General features: G+C 33.5%; 2 protein-coding genes and 1 pseudogene across 5 annotated transcripts; 1 reads left to right on the top strand and 2 right to left on the bottom strand.

The window, feature by feature from the left end:
- Positions 1-725: 725 nt before the first annotated feature.
- On the top strand, positions 726-5,778 carry LOC110634736 (uncharacterized). 4 transcript variants are annotated; one of them, XM_058134931.1, is made up of 10 exons: positions 884-959; positions 1,928-1,996; positions 2,263-2,348; positions 2,673-2,789; positions 3,021-3,103; positions 3,210-3,285; positions 4,150-4,326; positions 4,736-4,864; positions 5,356-5,558; positions 5,686-5,778. In XM_058134931.1, exons 3-9 carry the CDS (start codon positions 2,307-2,309, stop codon positions 5,515-5,517), a joined length of 786 nt encoding a protein of 261 aa, XP_057990914.1. In that variant the 5' UTR covers positions 884-959; positions 1,928-1,996; positions 2,263-2,306; the 3' UTR covers positions 5,518-5,558; positions 5,686-5,778. The 4 variants fall into 4 exon arrangements, with proteins under 4 accessions (XP_057990910.1, XP_057990914.1, XP_057990912.1 ...); XM_058134927.1 differs by lacking the exon at positions 2,263-2,348 and having other exon boundaries at positions 726-959; XM_058134929.1 differs by lacking the exon at positions 884-959 and having other exon boundaries at positions 1,945-1,996; positions 2,515-2,789.
- A 334-nt stretch (positions 5,779-6,112) lies between these two features.
- On the bottom strand, positions 6,113-9,670 carry LOC110634722 (pre-rRNA-processing protein ESF1-like; annotated as a pseudogene).
- Positions 9,671-10,807: 1,137 nt separating this feature from the next.
- Positions 10,808-14,392, bottom strand: LOC110634718 (protein NRT1/ PTR FAMILY 4.3). Its single transcript, XM_021783839.2, has 5 exons — positions 14,074-14,392; positions 13,425-13,642; positions 12,660-13,094; positions 12,006-12,154; positions 10,808-11,816 (listed from the first exon to the last, which is right to left on the bottom strand). Exons 1-5 carry the CDS (start codon positions 14,219-14,221, stop codon positions 10,922-10,924), a joined length of 1,845 nt encoding a protein of 614 aa, XP_021639531.2. The 5' UTR covers positions 14,222-14,392; the 3' UTR covers positions 10,808-10,921.
- Positions 14,393-15,715: the final 1,323 nt, after the last annotated feature.

Raw genomic sequence — 15,715 nt, 5'->3', positions numbered from 1 at the left:
CATACATCTTCAATGACTTATATTACTTTATTCAAATTAAATAATTTACTTATTTTTTAAATTAATCAAATTTTATTTTTTAAATATATTAAATTTTAATAATAACTGTTATTATTATTTTTAAAATAAGTGAATTATAATTTAAACAAATGAAAAAAAGAAATTGAGTTTATGGTTATTGAGAAAAAGGGATGATATATTTTAGCCGTAGGATAGTAAAAGTTTCGAAACTTGAATCGATTCGTTTCGAACTTCATCAATTTTCTTGAATGTCTTAAATCTCTGTAATCCATTGTATAATAATATATTATTTTTTATTAAAAATAATTTATGTTTATATATTTAAATATTATAATTTTTGTAAAAAATATAAATATAAAATAATATCTAAGTTTATATTTTTAATTATATTTTATTTTTTAATAAATAAATTTATATTATATACTAATAAATAAAAAAAAATATAAAATTGCGGAAAATCTATCTCGATCCACTCTTCAATAGGGAAGTTAGCCGGTGTTTCTTTTTTTAATATTTCGGTGTGGTATGTCCATTAAAATAATAATAATTTTAACAGAATTTTATTTTGGGGACCCTCAACATTAGGCGGTGTAGTTGGCAGCCCAAATCAGCCCATATGGGTCTATTAGGCAAATTAAAAAACATTGAGGGTGTAAACGTAATTCAAAAAAGACCGAAAATACAAAAGAAAATGAATTGGTGGATTCAAATTGAATTGGTTCGCCTGGGGCTTGTGTTCTCATCTGAATCGATCTTTTCTCTCTCAAAGTTCTCTGCAAATTAAAACAAAACCCTAAATTATAAAATCTATCGCATATTTATCTTTTTCAAAAACCTATATCATATATCCATCAGAGGAAATGATGCAAGGAGGAGAAGAAGTAAGCATTGAGGAGCTCGCTTCCAATCTCTCCACATACAAAGAACAGCTTCATAAGGTACTTCTCTTCCTCTCTCTCTTTCTCTCTCTCTCTCTCTCTCTCTCTCTCTCTCTCTCTCTTGTTCCATAATTTTTCACTTTTTTTTTTGGTAATTTTGATTTTTAGTGGGGGTGCTGGGAATTGTGTGAATTGGGTATCTCGAATTAGGGTTTTTTTTTTGGTGGGTTATTCCAGAGGTTATTCTGTTGAATTTGGAGCATTTAATTATGTTTTTCCCCATTTAAATTACACCTACCTTTTTTTTCTTTTTTTTCTTTGTTTTTTTTTTTTTAATTTTGATGTTCCCCGTTCTCGACTTCGTCAGTAGCTATATCAAACTAAGGGTTCTGTTTCTACTTTGAACTTAATTTATTCAATCTAATCGAACTAGGCTCTCTCCCTTCTTCAAATGGGATGTTGACTGGGTTGGATTTTTAACATTCGGTTTCTAGGCTCTTTATTTGGTTCGTCACGCACTTTAGTTGTGTGTTTTTTTCGCCATTCACAACTTCAGCGCTAGTGTGAGTTTTAGCAAGAACTTTCATTGTTTAAATTGTAGCCAACGTATTCTACAGTTCCATTTTTTTTATTTTTTAATAGAAAACAGTGGACTGGTTAAAGGTTGAACTGTTTGGTCAAGTGACCGGCCATGGTTTCTTAGGTGAGCTTTGTACTCCCCCTTTGTATGGAATTATATATTCCTTAAATTATGGCTCTATTTTTGTAACGATTATGCAATTGCTTAGTTTTGTTCACATATAAACCGTCTCTTCTTGTGTCTAATGATTATGCAATTTTTTAGTTTTGATGGGATCAAATAATGTGTTCTTCTAGTTGATCCTTGGCTGTTACAGTCTAAAATGAGTGGTGTTGTATATTTTCTCATAAAATTTGTATTTGTTTGCTTATATGCTGTAGGCTATAGACTATTTTCTTTTCTCTAGTGTATCTTTTATGAATAATGACATATCATGCCTGTGGATTAGGTTAGACAAATTTTGGCTGATGATCCTTATAATTCTGAGTATGCTGACATGGAGAAGGAGCTCAATGAGGTGATCCTTGATTATTATTATTGTTTTTTACTCAGTTTGTTTTTTTATTTATTACTAAGTTCAAATTATTCTCTGCTTGAGTATATCTTGGACAGATGCTGTTGAATAATTATCTTCTGGAAATGGTAAACTTCTCTAGGTGTCTGGCTACAGAACACATTCTAGGTGTTTGTATTTGGGTGTTGGTAGATGTTACTATTTCAGTGTCTAGGTTTTTGATGCAGTTATTTTTTGTTCTTTTTCTCTTGTCCTCCTCTCTCTTGAAGGGCTTCAACATGTTGCTCAAACAAGCAACATTAATAAGCTGCTAATGGCTTCCGTGGAGATTTGTTTTCATTTCAGGGTTGAAAAGGTGAGGGTGGTTTTTATGCAACTAAAGTTCGAGTGCTCCAGAAATAGGAAATATGTGGAGAATTTTTTTTACCAAAAAAGAATTAAGAAAAAAAAATATTGGAGCTGTTTGTAAAAGTCAGAACTTAATCAAGATGCCCATCACTTCTATCTTGGTTCATTTGCAGGTGTGCCATGTGTCGTGATGGCCAGCTTGCCTCTCTTCCTCACCTGATTTGAGATGTTCACACTGAGATTCTAAGTTTGAATTTTCATGAAGATTGCCATTTATGATGTTAAAGATTGTGTTTTTATATTATACTGGGCTAACTTTGTCATGATGCAGGTCATTGCTCTGACAGAGGAACTCCTTGCAACTGCAAAGCAGACTGAGATTTCTGGATCAGATATTCGGCCAGGAGCTGGTGCATCCCCTAGTTTGCCCCAACAGGCGAATAAAAATGTAACTTACACTTATTTTACTTTTTATTTATATATGTTTTGAGAATTATGTATAATGGTCAGATGCGCATGGGAAGGGTCTGATGTATAACTATGTTATATATATATATATATATATATATATATGTATATATATATATATATATATATATATATATGTGAATATGATATATTTGTACATTTTTGTAAAGATATGTTAAGATGCTAATATAGTGCCTTTTCCACCAATCAGGAGTCAACGGGAATCTCTGGTGAACATGAGAAGTTTCCTGTTGGTGCGAAAGTTCAAGCTGTATGGAGTGAAGATGGGGAGTGGTATGTTATATAAACATAGAGATTCAAAAGTTGATCAATGTTTTATTTTATCTCATTCTTTTTACCTTCTTTTATCTTTGAGGTGTTTGATTAGTTAAATGTTCAGGTATGATGCAACGATTGAGGCTCTTACTCCAAATGGGTATTATGTTTCTTATGATGAATGGGAGAATAAGGAAGAGGTAAAATTTCTGTCACCCCAGTTTCCAATCATTGAGGTGTTTGTACGTGTATATTGCCTTGTCCTAGTTGTACCCATGTATCTGGACTTAGCAATATAATTGTGTCATGTTGATTCTTTCATTGGAAGTAGGATGGATGAAAATTGATTATGGCCATTTGCACAGATTGCTTGCAGAAATTCGAAAGCTGAATATGAGTGTGATCCATATCATAGTCTAAGAATACTTGTTTTAGAAGCCTTATTTCATTTCGTAAAGTTTTTACTTAGTGGTGGTTCTAAAATCAAATTCCTTTAATTACTCAAGAATCAACAGTTCTGTCTATTTGATTGTACTGTAAGTATAGTGTTGGGTGATCTTTGGCTGAATTTTCATTTTTGGACTACAAGGATGACTTGTGAGGCCACAGGTGTCGTGAATGATGAAGCTATTTGGCAGAAAAATTGTTTTAAATGACACAAAATATATGATGTGATGGCCATTAAATGTTGGATTTTGGGTGTACCATTATCTTGTTGGTTTCAGAATGGTTATTTGGGAATCATGGTGTAGCAGGATGTTATGGCTGCTACATCAAATTACTGGCAATTACAGCCATTACAGCTGTCACACTGTGTATAGCCTTTCTCCTTATGCCTATTCTTATAGCAGTTATTTCCAAAAGAAGCAAGGCAGCTGTTCCTCATATTCCATAATTAGAGTGGATTTTCTTTATTGCGTGAGATTGTTTATCGATTTCTCTCTGTTGCATATGACTTGTTCATTTTTTGTGGCTTGTTTATTTCATTCTACTTCCCCTAACTGTGGTAAATTTTATTTTGAATCAAACACTGGATGGCCTGTCCTGACAGTTGCTAATCCCAGGTGGATCCTGCCAATGTAAGACCGGTTGAATTCAATGCTTTACTGGAAGCTGAAAAAGTGGCTGAAGCTACAAAGCAAGCTATCAAACGGAAGATAGCACAAGCTGCTTCTGTCGACTTCCAATCACGGAGTTTGCCAGCAAAGCTTCGTATAAATGCTGATGACCCAGAGGATGTGGTAAGCATACTGCTTGTATGTGCTGTTTTTATTATTATTTTTGACTTTTGGGTTACTGATGTTTATGTCAATGATAAAGTTATCTTTAGTGGTTTATCTGGAATTTAGCAAGCTTAAATGGATTTGTTTCTTCAGTCAATATACTTGATCTAATTCAAAATGATACGTTATTTAGAGAAATCCGTCTTGTATTTTATCCATCCAACTATTATCTACCCATAAACTTATTCTTTTCTATTTAATATTGGTTGGTTTATGCTACAAATCTTATCGATAAAATGGTTTTATATGATATCTTTTATTTTCCCATTATCGTCTTGCTTGAAGTATGTTGATAAGCTATTCTTTTCTATTCCTTAATTTTTGTACATGACGATGATGATTAACTTACTAAAAATAACACCTACAGAAATCTGCCAAGCGTAAGAAGATTCATGCTTTCAAATCAAAGATGCGTTTTGAGCAACTTGAAGTTGCACAGAATAAGCGGCAAAATGCATGGCAGCAGTTCCAGACCACTAAAGGCAGCACTAAAAAGGTATGCACTTGCAAAATTAATTCAAGCTTTTTCTTCCTTACTCTATTTAGAAATAAGGATGGAAGGTTTTGGCCCTCCTGTAGCTTTCCCTGTTCCCCCTTTGTCGGGTGGAAGCTTACAGAACTATTATGAGACTTTGTAACTAGAAATTGATCGCACAGTTGGTTCTGCATTAGTAGATCCAGTTTAGTCCAAACACTACAAGTATCCCAAGTTAAGTAGTAGCCTTATTTTATTTTATTTTATTTTTATTTTTACAGTACTAGTTATGGCATAATTAGGAACGTACTTTTTCTGGAAGTAAATGATTGACAATTACAAACTCTAAATGCCTTGGCCTTCATCTCCTTCTAGAATACTAATTCCTGGAGCTGTGACATTTTCATCTAGAGAGCGGTATATGAATTTATAGCAAAAACATTAGGAAAGTTGATGCTAAAAGTTATTTTTCGTTATTATTATGTTCTGTACCCACGCTTTTTCCCCCCCAGGTCGGTTTCTTCTCAGGGCGCAAGCGAGAGAGCATTTTTAAGTCTCCTGATGATCCCAATGGTAAGGTTGGTGTGACTGGAAGTGGAAAGGGCTTGACTGAGTTCCAGAAAAGGGAAAAGCACTTGCATCTCAAAGGTGGAACCGTCGAGACAGATGATTAGATTTTTGAGCTTCAATTATTTTCTTTGTTCTTCATACTTAACTTAGTCGACCCCAAATTTTTTGGATAAAGGCTTAGTTGAGTTGATACTTAACTAGAGGTGGCCCCGCACGTGCTGCGGCCCACCAGTTTGTTTTTTTTTTTTTTTTTTTTAAGTAAAGGCTAACACCTTGATGAGTTTGAGGAGCTTGTTAGAGAGAGAACAAATGAAGCTGTAGTTAAAAGTATCTCTAAATGATAACTTGGCATCTATTTGTGTTAATTCCTATATAGGCTGTTTGACCAAGAAAAAATTTTAAAGGAATGCTGCCCATGTCACATTCTATCTAGCTGCAAAGATTTTTAAGCTTTTCATTTTTTTCTAAGTCAAAAGATCGAGCCACCAAAAAAAAAAAAGTATTATTTAAATAATTAACATTTGAGATATAGGTATTTAAAAAAAAAATTAACTGTTCAAAATTTTTATAATTAATGTGCGATTTTCTTGTGTCTGTTGAAGTTTCACTACCTTAGATAGCTGTGGCAGGCACCCCTGTTTCTGTGCAAGATATAAAAATAGAAGGATTGTTTCTGTGCAAGATATCTCAGTTGCATTGAAGAATTTTTATACCAGAAAAAATAGTAAAAAGGGATAATTTGTATACACGAACGGAGCTGGATTGTTTCACTAATGCCTCTGCCTCCACAGCTCTCTATTTTAATGCAATAATTAGATAATAGGAAACAGAAGGATTTTTCATTTTTGCACAACTTTGGCCGCCTTCTTCACCGACTGAACCAAGGTTGCAAGCTCAGACTTCTCCATTTCTTTTGGACCTCTAGCTTGTAATTTTTCATCCTTCTTTGTGTTCCCGTTAGAGGGCAACTGAAGTTGCTTGGACTTCATCTTAAGGGATTTCATTTAACCAAATGATGATATGTCGTGCTTCTCTTACTTTGATGGTAAAACATTACAACTCCTCTGCTCATTTTTGTTTGCATCTGGCTCATCAGATAGCAACTGAGATTTTGTTGGCTGTTTCTCATGCTTTTCTTCTCCCAATTCTAGTTGATCACCCTTTTGCTGCCTCTGTGCCATGTGCCTAGAATAAGCTTGCACTCCTGCAACATCCATAGTCAAACTTTGAGTCACAATAAGCAGAAGGCTACATAAAGCGAAGATCTTCTGATCTTTTGTAGAAGTGAAATAAGACAATTAATGCATGAGTAACTCGATCTATATACACCAATATGCTACCTGTAGAATCTTCTAGGAAAAAGTAACATGTTTTCTTTAAGTAACATATCGGAGAATAACTTCTGAACTGTGGACCTTTGCCGTTTTATGTCTCAAATTATATCCCTTTACACCATTATTAGCCCCACTATCATCAGCAAGTAAAAACTCAAGCTCTGCTTTGCTCGCTTCTGCTTCCTTATATGCACACTGGAGTTGCTTTCTTTCTTTGTCACTCTTTCTCTTTGCTCGAGCATCCTTCTTCCCTCTTTTAATAGTTGGTCCTTCAACAAAGAAATTATGGGATTCTTCTATTTCTTCATCAATATCACTACTCTCGGCCTCTGATGAATACTTGGATCTCTTCTTTCGAGCCTTCTTCTTCTCACGTTTTTCCCTAAGATGTGCTTCCCAAAAACTTCCGATTTCTTATCCCTTTTTTTCAGAATGTGCTTACTGATATCCTCTAAGCCAGTGCTAAAAGTACTCTCCATATCCTGGCCTTCATCCTCATTCTTTACATCTGAACCATCACCAGATTGGATTAAAGCACGATACTTACCCAGTTTCATACGTTTTTTATCTGATTCACCCTCTGCGATGGCAGCATCATTTCCATCCTCATCGTTTTCACTCTCATCAGAAGCTAAAAACTCCTTCAACTCCAATTCAGCCAGCTAAATGAAAGCAGAACTCAAGTCACTATACATGCAAAAATTAGGTAGCACTTAAAAGGCTTTTCATCGAGTTGAAGTAAAGAAGAGCATATGATTTGTATTGTATTGGACTTGGGCATTTGTCATTTCGATTTGCAAATTTATTGTCACTTCCAGTATAATCCTTGTTGAACTTTTATCATTACATCAATATATATGCATCTATATGACTTCAGATAGCGGTCACGTGCCATATGTAAACCAAAAAAATGAAAAGCAAGCATTCGTAGTTGCTTCTAGGTTGCTACTCAGTGGTATGGAACAATCTCCATATATGAAATGGATATGTTTAATATTTTGTATTTTTTAACAAGAATGGAGGATATAACCAAGCATGAATGTTTTTACGATATCTGATACAGGGCATTGAAATAAAGTGAAAAGCCAAGTAACAATGGTTCCAGTTATATCATAGTTTGTTCTTTGATGGCTTATGTGGTTATCTCTTGGCTTTGTTCCAATGTGCTTTGGTGTTGTGCCTGTGCAATTGTATAACGTGGTTAGTTACTGATGAGGCATGATATTCAATAATTCTATAATCACCACAATAAAAAAGCAGTAGACGCTTAGATGGATAAATATCAGCAGAGAGTATGTTTCATATTTTTTGTTATAAGCGTCACTCAAAAGCATATGCCATAAGGCCTCAATTGCGCAAGTAAATCTAGGACAGGCAGCAAACACAAAACCCTTTATTTAATTTATCTCATTAGTATACATGATTAAAAGTTTAAGGCCCGACTTTCCACTGGGACAAAAATGGGTAAAATAAGGGAGAAGAGAGAGAAAGGCAGGGAAATAAGCCCAAGCTAATGTCAGCACTAGTGATATGGTGGGGAGGTCGCATATAATAGGAAAGAAAGCTCAAGATGATAAACAAAACTTCCCCACAGAAATTGCCCTTCTACACCTTCATATGTTTGATCTAGAATTTCCATTTTCGCCTTAGCATGATCCCCGGCAATAAATAAATAAATATATGAATAAATAGATGAAGAAAGAAAGAAAATAAAGCAGCTTCTTCAAAAGCAGCAGCAGAAAATACAAAAGAGAACAAAAGATATGCACCCCCTTATAATCGGCAGAAAAGCATTAGATATCGATATGTAATTATGAACTAAATATAATCTAATATTATATTTTATTTTTTTAATAATTTTAATTATAAATATATTAAATTTTATAAACGTACTATTATATTATATATATTAATTTATAATTATATTTATATGTTATAGTCAAATATTATATAATTAATAAAGAGTTAAAATGTATACTATATGATATGTTATTATATTATATAATATATTTAATCCTAAATTATATAGGCAAGGATTATATAATTCTAAAATAATTAAAATATATATTATATGATAGATTATATATTAATAATTTAATTTAAAATTTAAATATTAATTAAATTTGACTTTTTAAGGAAATAATTATATAAAATTATTTCAAGAATCGAAAATCGAATTTGAATCATATTGAACCGAACCGAAACTGAAACAAAAAAAAACTGAACTACAACCGTAACTAAATTTCAATTCGATTCTGATTCCTAAATAGACCCCAAAATGAACCAGAACCGCACACCCTAAATAAAAGCATCATATATCAATAAACGAATATTCATGACAAATTTCACATACCTGATCAGCGTTAAATTTTCGTTTCCACGCTGTGGTTTATCTTGATCCCAAGAAATTGGAACACTACTGTGCTGCAGTGCTTTGGTATGGAAATCCAATCCCTCATAGCTTGCTGGTGCCTGAGCAAAAGAAACCAAAAATTTGTAGTTTCTACTGTTTCTTAAACTAAATTTCAAAGAAACCCAAACAAGTTGAAACGTTGAACAAAGTTTGATCACTTTTTATTAGGGTTAATTTCACTCATCATCGCCAAATTTTAATTTATACTAGCAAAATCACTCCTATTTTGCACAAAAAGGTCACTATTGCTAAACTGTTTTCTGTAGAGATTTAGCCTGATATTTTCATATGATGACTAAGTATGATAGCCCTAATTAGGAAAATTTTAACTGCTCAAATTCTATCAAAAATGACTTCACTGAAACAAAAAATTAAGGCTAGGGATTTTGGTAATACAAATCAAGTTTAGTGAGAAATTGATGGTAAGTTCAATGCCTATGGTGAAATTAAGCCCTTTAGCAGCTGCAAATTTACTTTCACATGTAATGGATTCTAGAAACCCCAATTCATTCTCAGGCTAAATATTAGACAAGGGATTCCTAATTTTAATTTTATTCAAACAGGGTTGCCTGAAGGACATGAAAGGCATATTGGCATGTGTGATTGGTTTTATGTGCTATTTCTTTTTGTCTTTTTGGTCACTTCTATCTCTTCAATGCTGTCTTCTCTCTTTTGGATCCCATATGCTTGTTATGGTAAAACAAGTCATTATCTAATTCATGACCAAAAAAGGATGTAATTCCATTTCCTTGGCAAGTAATTTCTTTTTTCTTGCTTGGTAGGGACCATGCTTGTCTTTTAGCCCACATCTTGATGACTATTCAGCCAGTGGCGTTACATATAGTGATAATGAGGGGTTTTGCAGGTGAAGGCCCTATCTAGCTCCAACATCAAGACATGTTTGAGTCATGTCTTTTTGTAGAAGTTTTTTTTTAGAAAAACCATATATTGGAAAGAAAACATCTCCACAGTTCTTTTCTTTCTCATGGGTAATTCTTTTTCTCTCTATTTTTCCAAGATAAATTTTGCTTTTTTGACTCTATTGATGGATGCCTGATTATATGTTCCTTATACACACATGCATCATGTTATACTTGTTAGATTGCTCCAAAAAAGAATATGTCTTCAAGTATAGTACAGCACTACCCAAGCACTATCATATTCCTTTATTTATATCATTCAAAGGGAACTGATGAGGTCCCCATGATCAGGGCATTGCATTATTGATCTAGGCATTCATATTGATGTATGTACATAGAGGACAAACAAATAGGAGAGTGCAATGAATCTTGTCAAGGGGGCTATAATACAATTTCTTCTTGCATCCTTTGGGACCCTTGAAAAGTATATCCTCATTAATTTCCTCCTCAAAACTTGCTTCTAAAAGTATATATTACTCTTATCATAAATCATATATTTCCACCATTAAATCTTCTTAATTGATATAATTTCGGATCTTTTTTGTCTAAATCCAATATATTATGATTCAAAACACAAAATGTATAGTGAAATTCAGCTATTAAATACGTGAATCCCATCGATTTATTTCTTGTGTTTATGATAAATCGATTTTATAGCCTAGTAATGAATATGAAACTATTTTAAAATCTTATTAATTAGTATATAGAAGAATTTCAAAAGTAAGTCTAATAAAGAATAGATAGATAAACTATATTAGCATTTTTCATAATTCTTTTACTTATAATACAAGCCTATAGATAATTTCAAGCTAGCATTAATTTCCTGTCTCTCTCTTTCTTTTTAAGGTATACTTTCATCTCCACTGTTTTTTGAAGGATTTAAGCTATAGTGGTTGAAGCAGTCTTCCCCATGTGCCTCATATTGTGTGCTTGATAGAGACGGATTATGAGAATACCATCTAGCACAAAGGAGATAGCTGAGGAAGTTGAGAAAGCTAAGGACTGCAAGCAACCAATAGAAAAGATCAAGCCTGTCTTTGTTGAGATTGTTCTCGCTCAGCCAACCTTTGTTTGAAGGACCTGATGAAGTGATCTTGTTTACTAAAGAGACCAATAAGGAGCTTAAATAGAACCCAAATGAATATGAGCAATAGGTGATTGCAGTTAGAAATGTTTGCATCCCTTTTAAAGATTGCTTGTAAAAGAACTCAATGAGACCAACTGCAGTGAGCATTTCTGATAATCCAAAGATTAAGAATTGTGGGGTGATCCAAAAGATTGACAGTATTTTGTCAGAGTCTACTGCTGCATCCCTTCTCTTCTTCTCCATAATAGCAGCAGCAACCATGGAAAAAGTGGCAAAAAAGAGCCCAGCTCCTATCCTTTGTAAAGGGGTTATTCCTGATTCATGACCAGTGAATTTCCTTGCGAATGGGACAAAAAAGGTGTCATATAGAGGGACTACAACTATAAGGATAATGTAAGGGATGGATTGAAGTGAAGCTGGAGGGATCTTGAAGGATTCTGTAAGATGGGTGTCCATGGAACTCCCTTGCTGAACTGAAAATGTTTGGAGCTGTGCTAAAATAGTGTTGAAAACTATAGTGCAAGCAAAAATTGGAATCACTGATATTAGTATCTTCACTTGCTCCACTTGAGTTACAGTGCATAATCTCCATGGACTCTCCTTTGTATTAGTCTCATCTTGAATTTTGATGCATGCCTTATCCAAGAACCTGAAAAGTTTTGTTTATAGTCATTAATTTCATTGTTTATACCGACAAGTATTATTAAATTGAGTCATCATCGGTGCAATTTATTCAAAAGAGTATTATTAAATTGAGTCATCATCGGTGCAATTTATTCAAAAGAAAGATATTAATATTTTAAAAAATAAAAATAAAATAGATGGAATTTTGGATTACCTAAGTCTTTGAGTGTGAACAAGCTTGCCAGAGTCAGAAGATATGCCAACTATGCTATTGTTTGGCACATTATTGTTTTGGCTTCCATATAACATGTCTGGATTAGAAGGACAAATTTGTTTTCTCTTTGATATAGCAGCCACAAAAACCTGATAAAAATTGTACAAAGGATAAAGAGAATCTGATTAGAATATTAATGTGTGAGAAGACAACCCTTTTAATTTATGCGCACATAATCTTTTTTAATCAAATAATTCACATGTTAACTTTGTCTCTAATAGGATAAGCAAACAAAATTGCATATATTTATATAATAGGCTAGCTAATTAATTTTGTCCCTAATGCACATGACAATTATCTAGCAGAATCGAAGAGTCATAATTAATGATAAAACAACTGTAGAAAACCACTAATCAGATGGACACTGCTAGCTCTAGGAAATATTAAATTAAACAATATCATCTGGGTCATAGTCAACAATCTAATAATGGCTTGTGATTTGACAAAAAAAAGGAAATTATTTGCAGGTAGGCGTACTTAACAGTCATCGTCCACATGCACTAGTAGAAACCATGAAAAAAATATGAAGAGAGATACCAAAAAAAAAAAAGAAAAATAAAGAGAAATTAGAAGAGCTTAAGATGAATTAATTACTTGAGCAATGGGGGTGAAGATGCTTCCTTGAGGGGGTTTATTCCTGTAATATAAAGTACCAGAAACCAAGCTGATGAGTCCCATAGCCATAGCAGCTGCAGAGACTCCAAACCCAACATCCATGCCAGAATGTGTTTGGACCCACACAAGAACAGTAAGGGCAATAAGTTCACCTATTGAAAAAGCAAAATAGGCAACATTGAAGTAGGTGGAAAGCTTCTTGGATTGCTTTGGGTTATTTTGGTTAAATTGGTCAGCTCCATGAGCAATCATATTGGGTTTAACACATCCACTCCCTAGTGCCACCAAGTATAGTGCTACAAAAAAAATTAATGCCTTTAAGCCATTTGCTTCAACACACTGTTCTTCATTAATGTTGCACTGGGGTGGCTTTAGCTGGGGAAGATGAGCTTGGACTGATAACAATATGAAACCCTGCAACAAATTCATTGAAATTACCATCTGGCTAAGAAATTAAAGAATCTTATTCATCCAAATATGGACATATTTTCCTTCTCTTTTCTTTCTTTTTTTTTTAAATTTTTTTCCTATTATAATATATGAAGTTCGTCTCTCTCTTTTTTTTTTTTTTCAAGAAAAAGGCAAACACAAGCAAACTTTATCTGAATATTTTTTTCAAGAAAAAATAAAGCAAGAATTGTTGAAGTACTGAGAGCTAGCTAGGTTAGCTAGAAAGACAAAAAGTGGGAGAAGAAAGAAAAAAAAGAAAAGAAAGGTGATATGATGAGAGAAAGGAGGTCTTACAGAAAGTTCCACAAAACCAAAGATAAGCAGGGTCCAGAAACACCCAAGATAGGAGTCTGAGAGGTAGCCACCAAGGAGGGCCAATATAAAGACAGTTCCAACAAAGTTTGTCACTATGTTTGCAGACCTTGACAAAGAGAAGTGCATCTCATTCATCACATATGTTATCAGATTATTCCCTACTGCTGCTATTGCCATTATCTCAAATGCTTGAAGCCCTGAAAAAGATTCAACAATTAATTGATTCTTCAAGAGACCAGACAACATAATGAGAGTGAGAGACAGAGAGAGTTTCAAACATAAATACTCTCGTTGCTTTCATCATCAAAATCTATCTTGGTTCAGATGGCATTCAAAGACTCCCCATCTTAATTTACAAGGCTAAAAGTTATAATTCAAATAAAATTTCTTCACCTACACACACAAAATTACCAAAAAAAAAAAAAAAAAGAAAGAAAAAGAAAGAAAAGAAAACAAAGCCATGCAAGAAGATCACTCAAGCCAAACTATACGCGCAACACATACGTCATGTGTGTTATGTTTTGTATAGATGGATACACGGACGTATATATATATATATGTGTGTGTGTGTGTGTGTGTGTGTGAGATAGAGAGAGAGAGAGAGAGAGAGAGAAAGAGAGAGAAGTACCAAGAACAAATGTTGCAGCTCTCATTCCACCGTGCTTGCTAGGATTGGAGGGTCTCCCTCTCCAATCGATTGTAGTTTCTTGATCACTGACAACCACACTACTCTTGCTCTCTCCCTTGTTACTGTGACTCCTGCCCTCCATTTCCATTCTTTCTCCTCTTCTCTTTCTCTCTGCACAGAGAGAGCTTTCTTTTTCTTGGAAAGAAATGTGCAACTAGTTGTTGTCTTATTCTAAGCTGAAATTGAGGCTAGTCGGTACTCCTAAATTTATAAGGTGGGAGGCTAAAGCAATTCTTGCAATGAAACTAACTTGGAAAGTATTCAAAACCACACGCACTTCAGCTATGTGGACATCACTTGTAACACACAAATAAAGACAATGGTAAATAAGTAATTACTTAATATATATATATATATATATATATATATATATATATATATATATATAGTGTTGTATTTTATTGGATGGAGTTGACATTTGGGGTTTGGCCTTCTATGGTGGTCCACATTCTTTCTTATATTCTATCAACTTTTCTCTGTGGGATTTAATTAATCCCATTTTGTAATTTCCCATTTCCATCATTATTTAATTTTTTTTTTGTGAATTTAATATTGAAAGAATAATATTGTTTTTAAATGTGGTAATGAATGTGTATGCTGATTAGCTCTTTGGATTTTATTGTCATCACAAAAAGAAGGACCACAATCTCACAAAATTATGTTGCATGAATTTCATGTTTGTTATCACATCATTGCCTTGTCACAAGCTGAGGTTGCCAAGTGTGAGATTGAAGGGAAAGCTTGCATCTGTTTCAGAGGATTGAGGAGGCTATTGGCAATCGGAGGAGGAGAGCTAGGGAGCTCAGAGATTAAGAGGATTAGTAGGGCAAAGAAGAAGAGCCGAGGGATTCGAGTAGATGAGAGAGAGAGGAAAGTGGGCGGCTTTGGCTAAAACGACATAGTATTTCGATAAAGATTCGAAACCTCACAGCTTTACTAAATTAAGTCTCTCAATCATCCAAACAATTATTATTCACTTCTTCTTCCTCCATCATAATACTTTCTGAACAGTAATTGTCATTGTGGTTGAAAGAGCAATTGAGAATGTTGCTGCAAGTGGGACTAAGAAGGGAAATCAAATTCAAATTCGTGATAGATATTTATGGGTATATATATTTATGGGTTTTAATTAATTCATGTCATCCCTTAAATTGATTCTCCTTCACAAATCTACAATCACATGCACTCATGTTATAGAGTCTTTCCAATTTCAGAAAAATTGCCTTTTTAAAAAAAATACTGCAAATAGAATTGTAGATAAATGGAGTGACTCAAGTGCCTTACTTTTTATAGATGTCCTTTGCTTTTTATAATGTCTGTTGAAAGTTTTTATATAAAAAGATATATAGGTCTAGAGTCTAAAATCTTAAAGCTTCTTATTTAACAGTGCATATACTACACCTTCCACTGCTGTTAATGAATTCAATTATCTGAATTTATATTAAAATAATTAAGCACAATCAAATATTAGAGAGTACAACAACAAAAAATAGTAATGGATCAAATATTTTTAAGCATTCATCTGATTAAACTTATTGAAACATATTTGGATAATATATAATTGGATTTAAAATAAATTTAA

This window comes from Hevea brasiliensis, chromosome 14 (genome assembly GCF_030052815.1).
Source record: "Hevea brasiliensis isolate MT/VB/25A 57/8 chromosome 14, ASM3005281v1, whole genome shotgun sequence".
NCBI classification, from domain to species: domain Eukaryota; kingdom Viridiplantae; phylum Streptophyta; class Magnoliopsida; order Malpighiales; family Euphorbiaceae; genus Hevea; species Hevea brasiliensis.
Note: the sequence above shows the minus strand (reverse complement) of the source record. Positions and strands in the feature narration are given on the sequence as shown.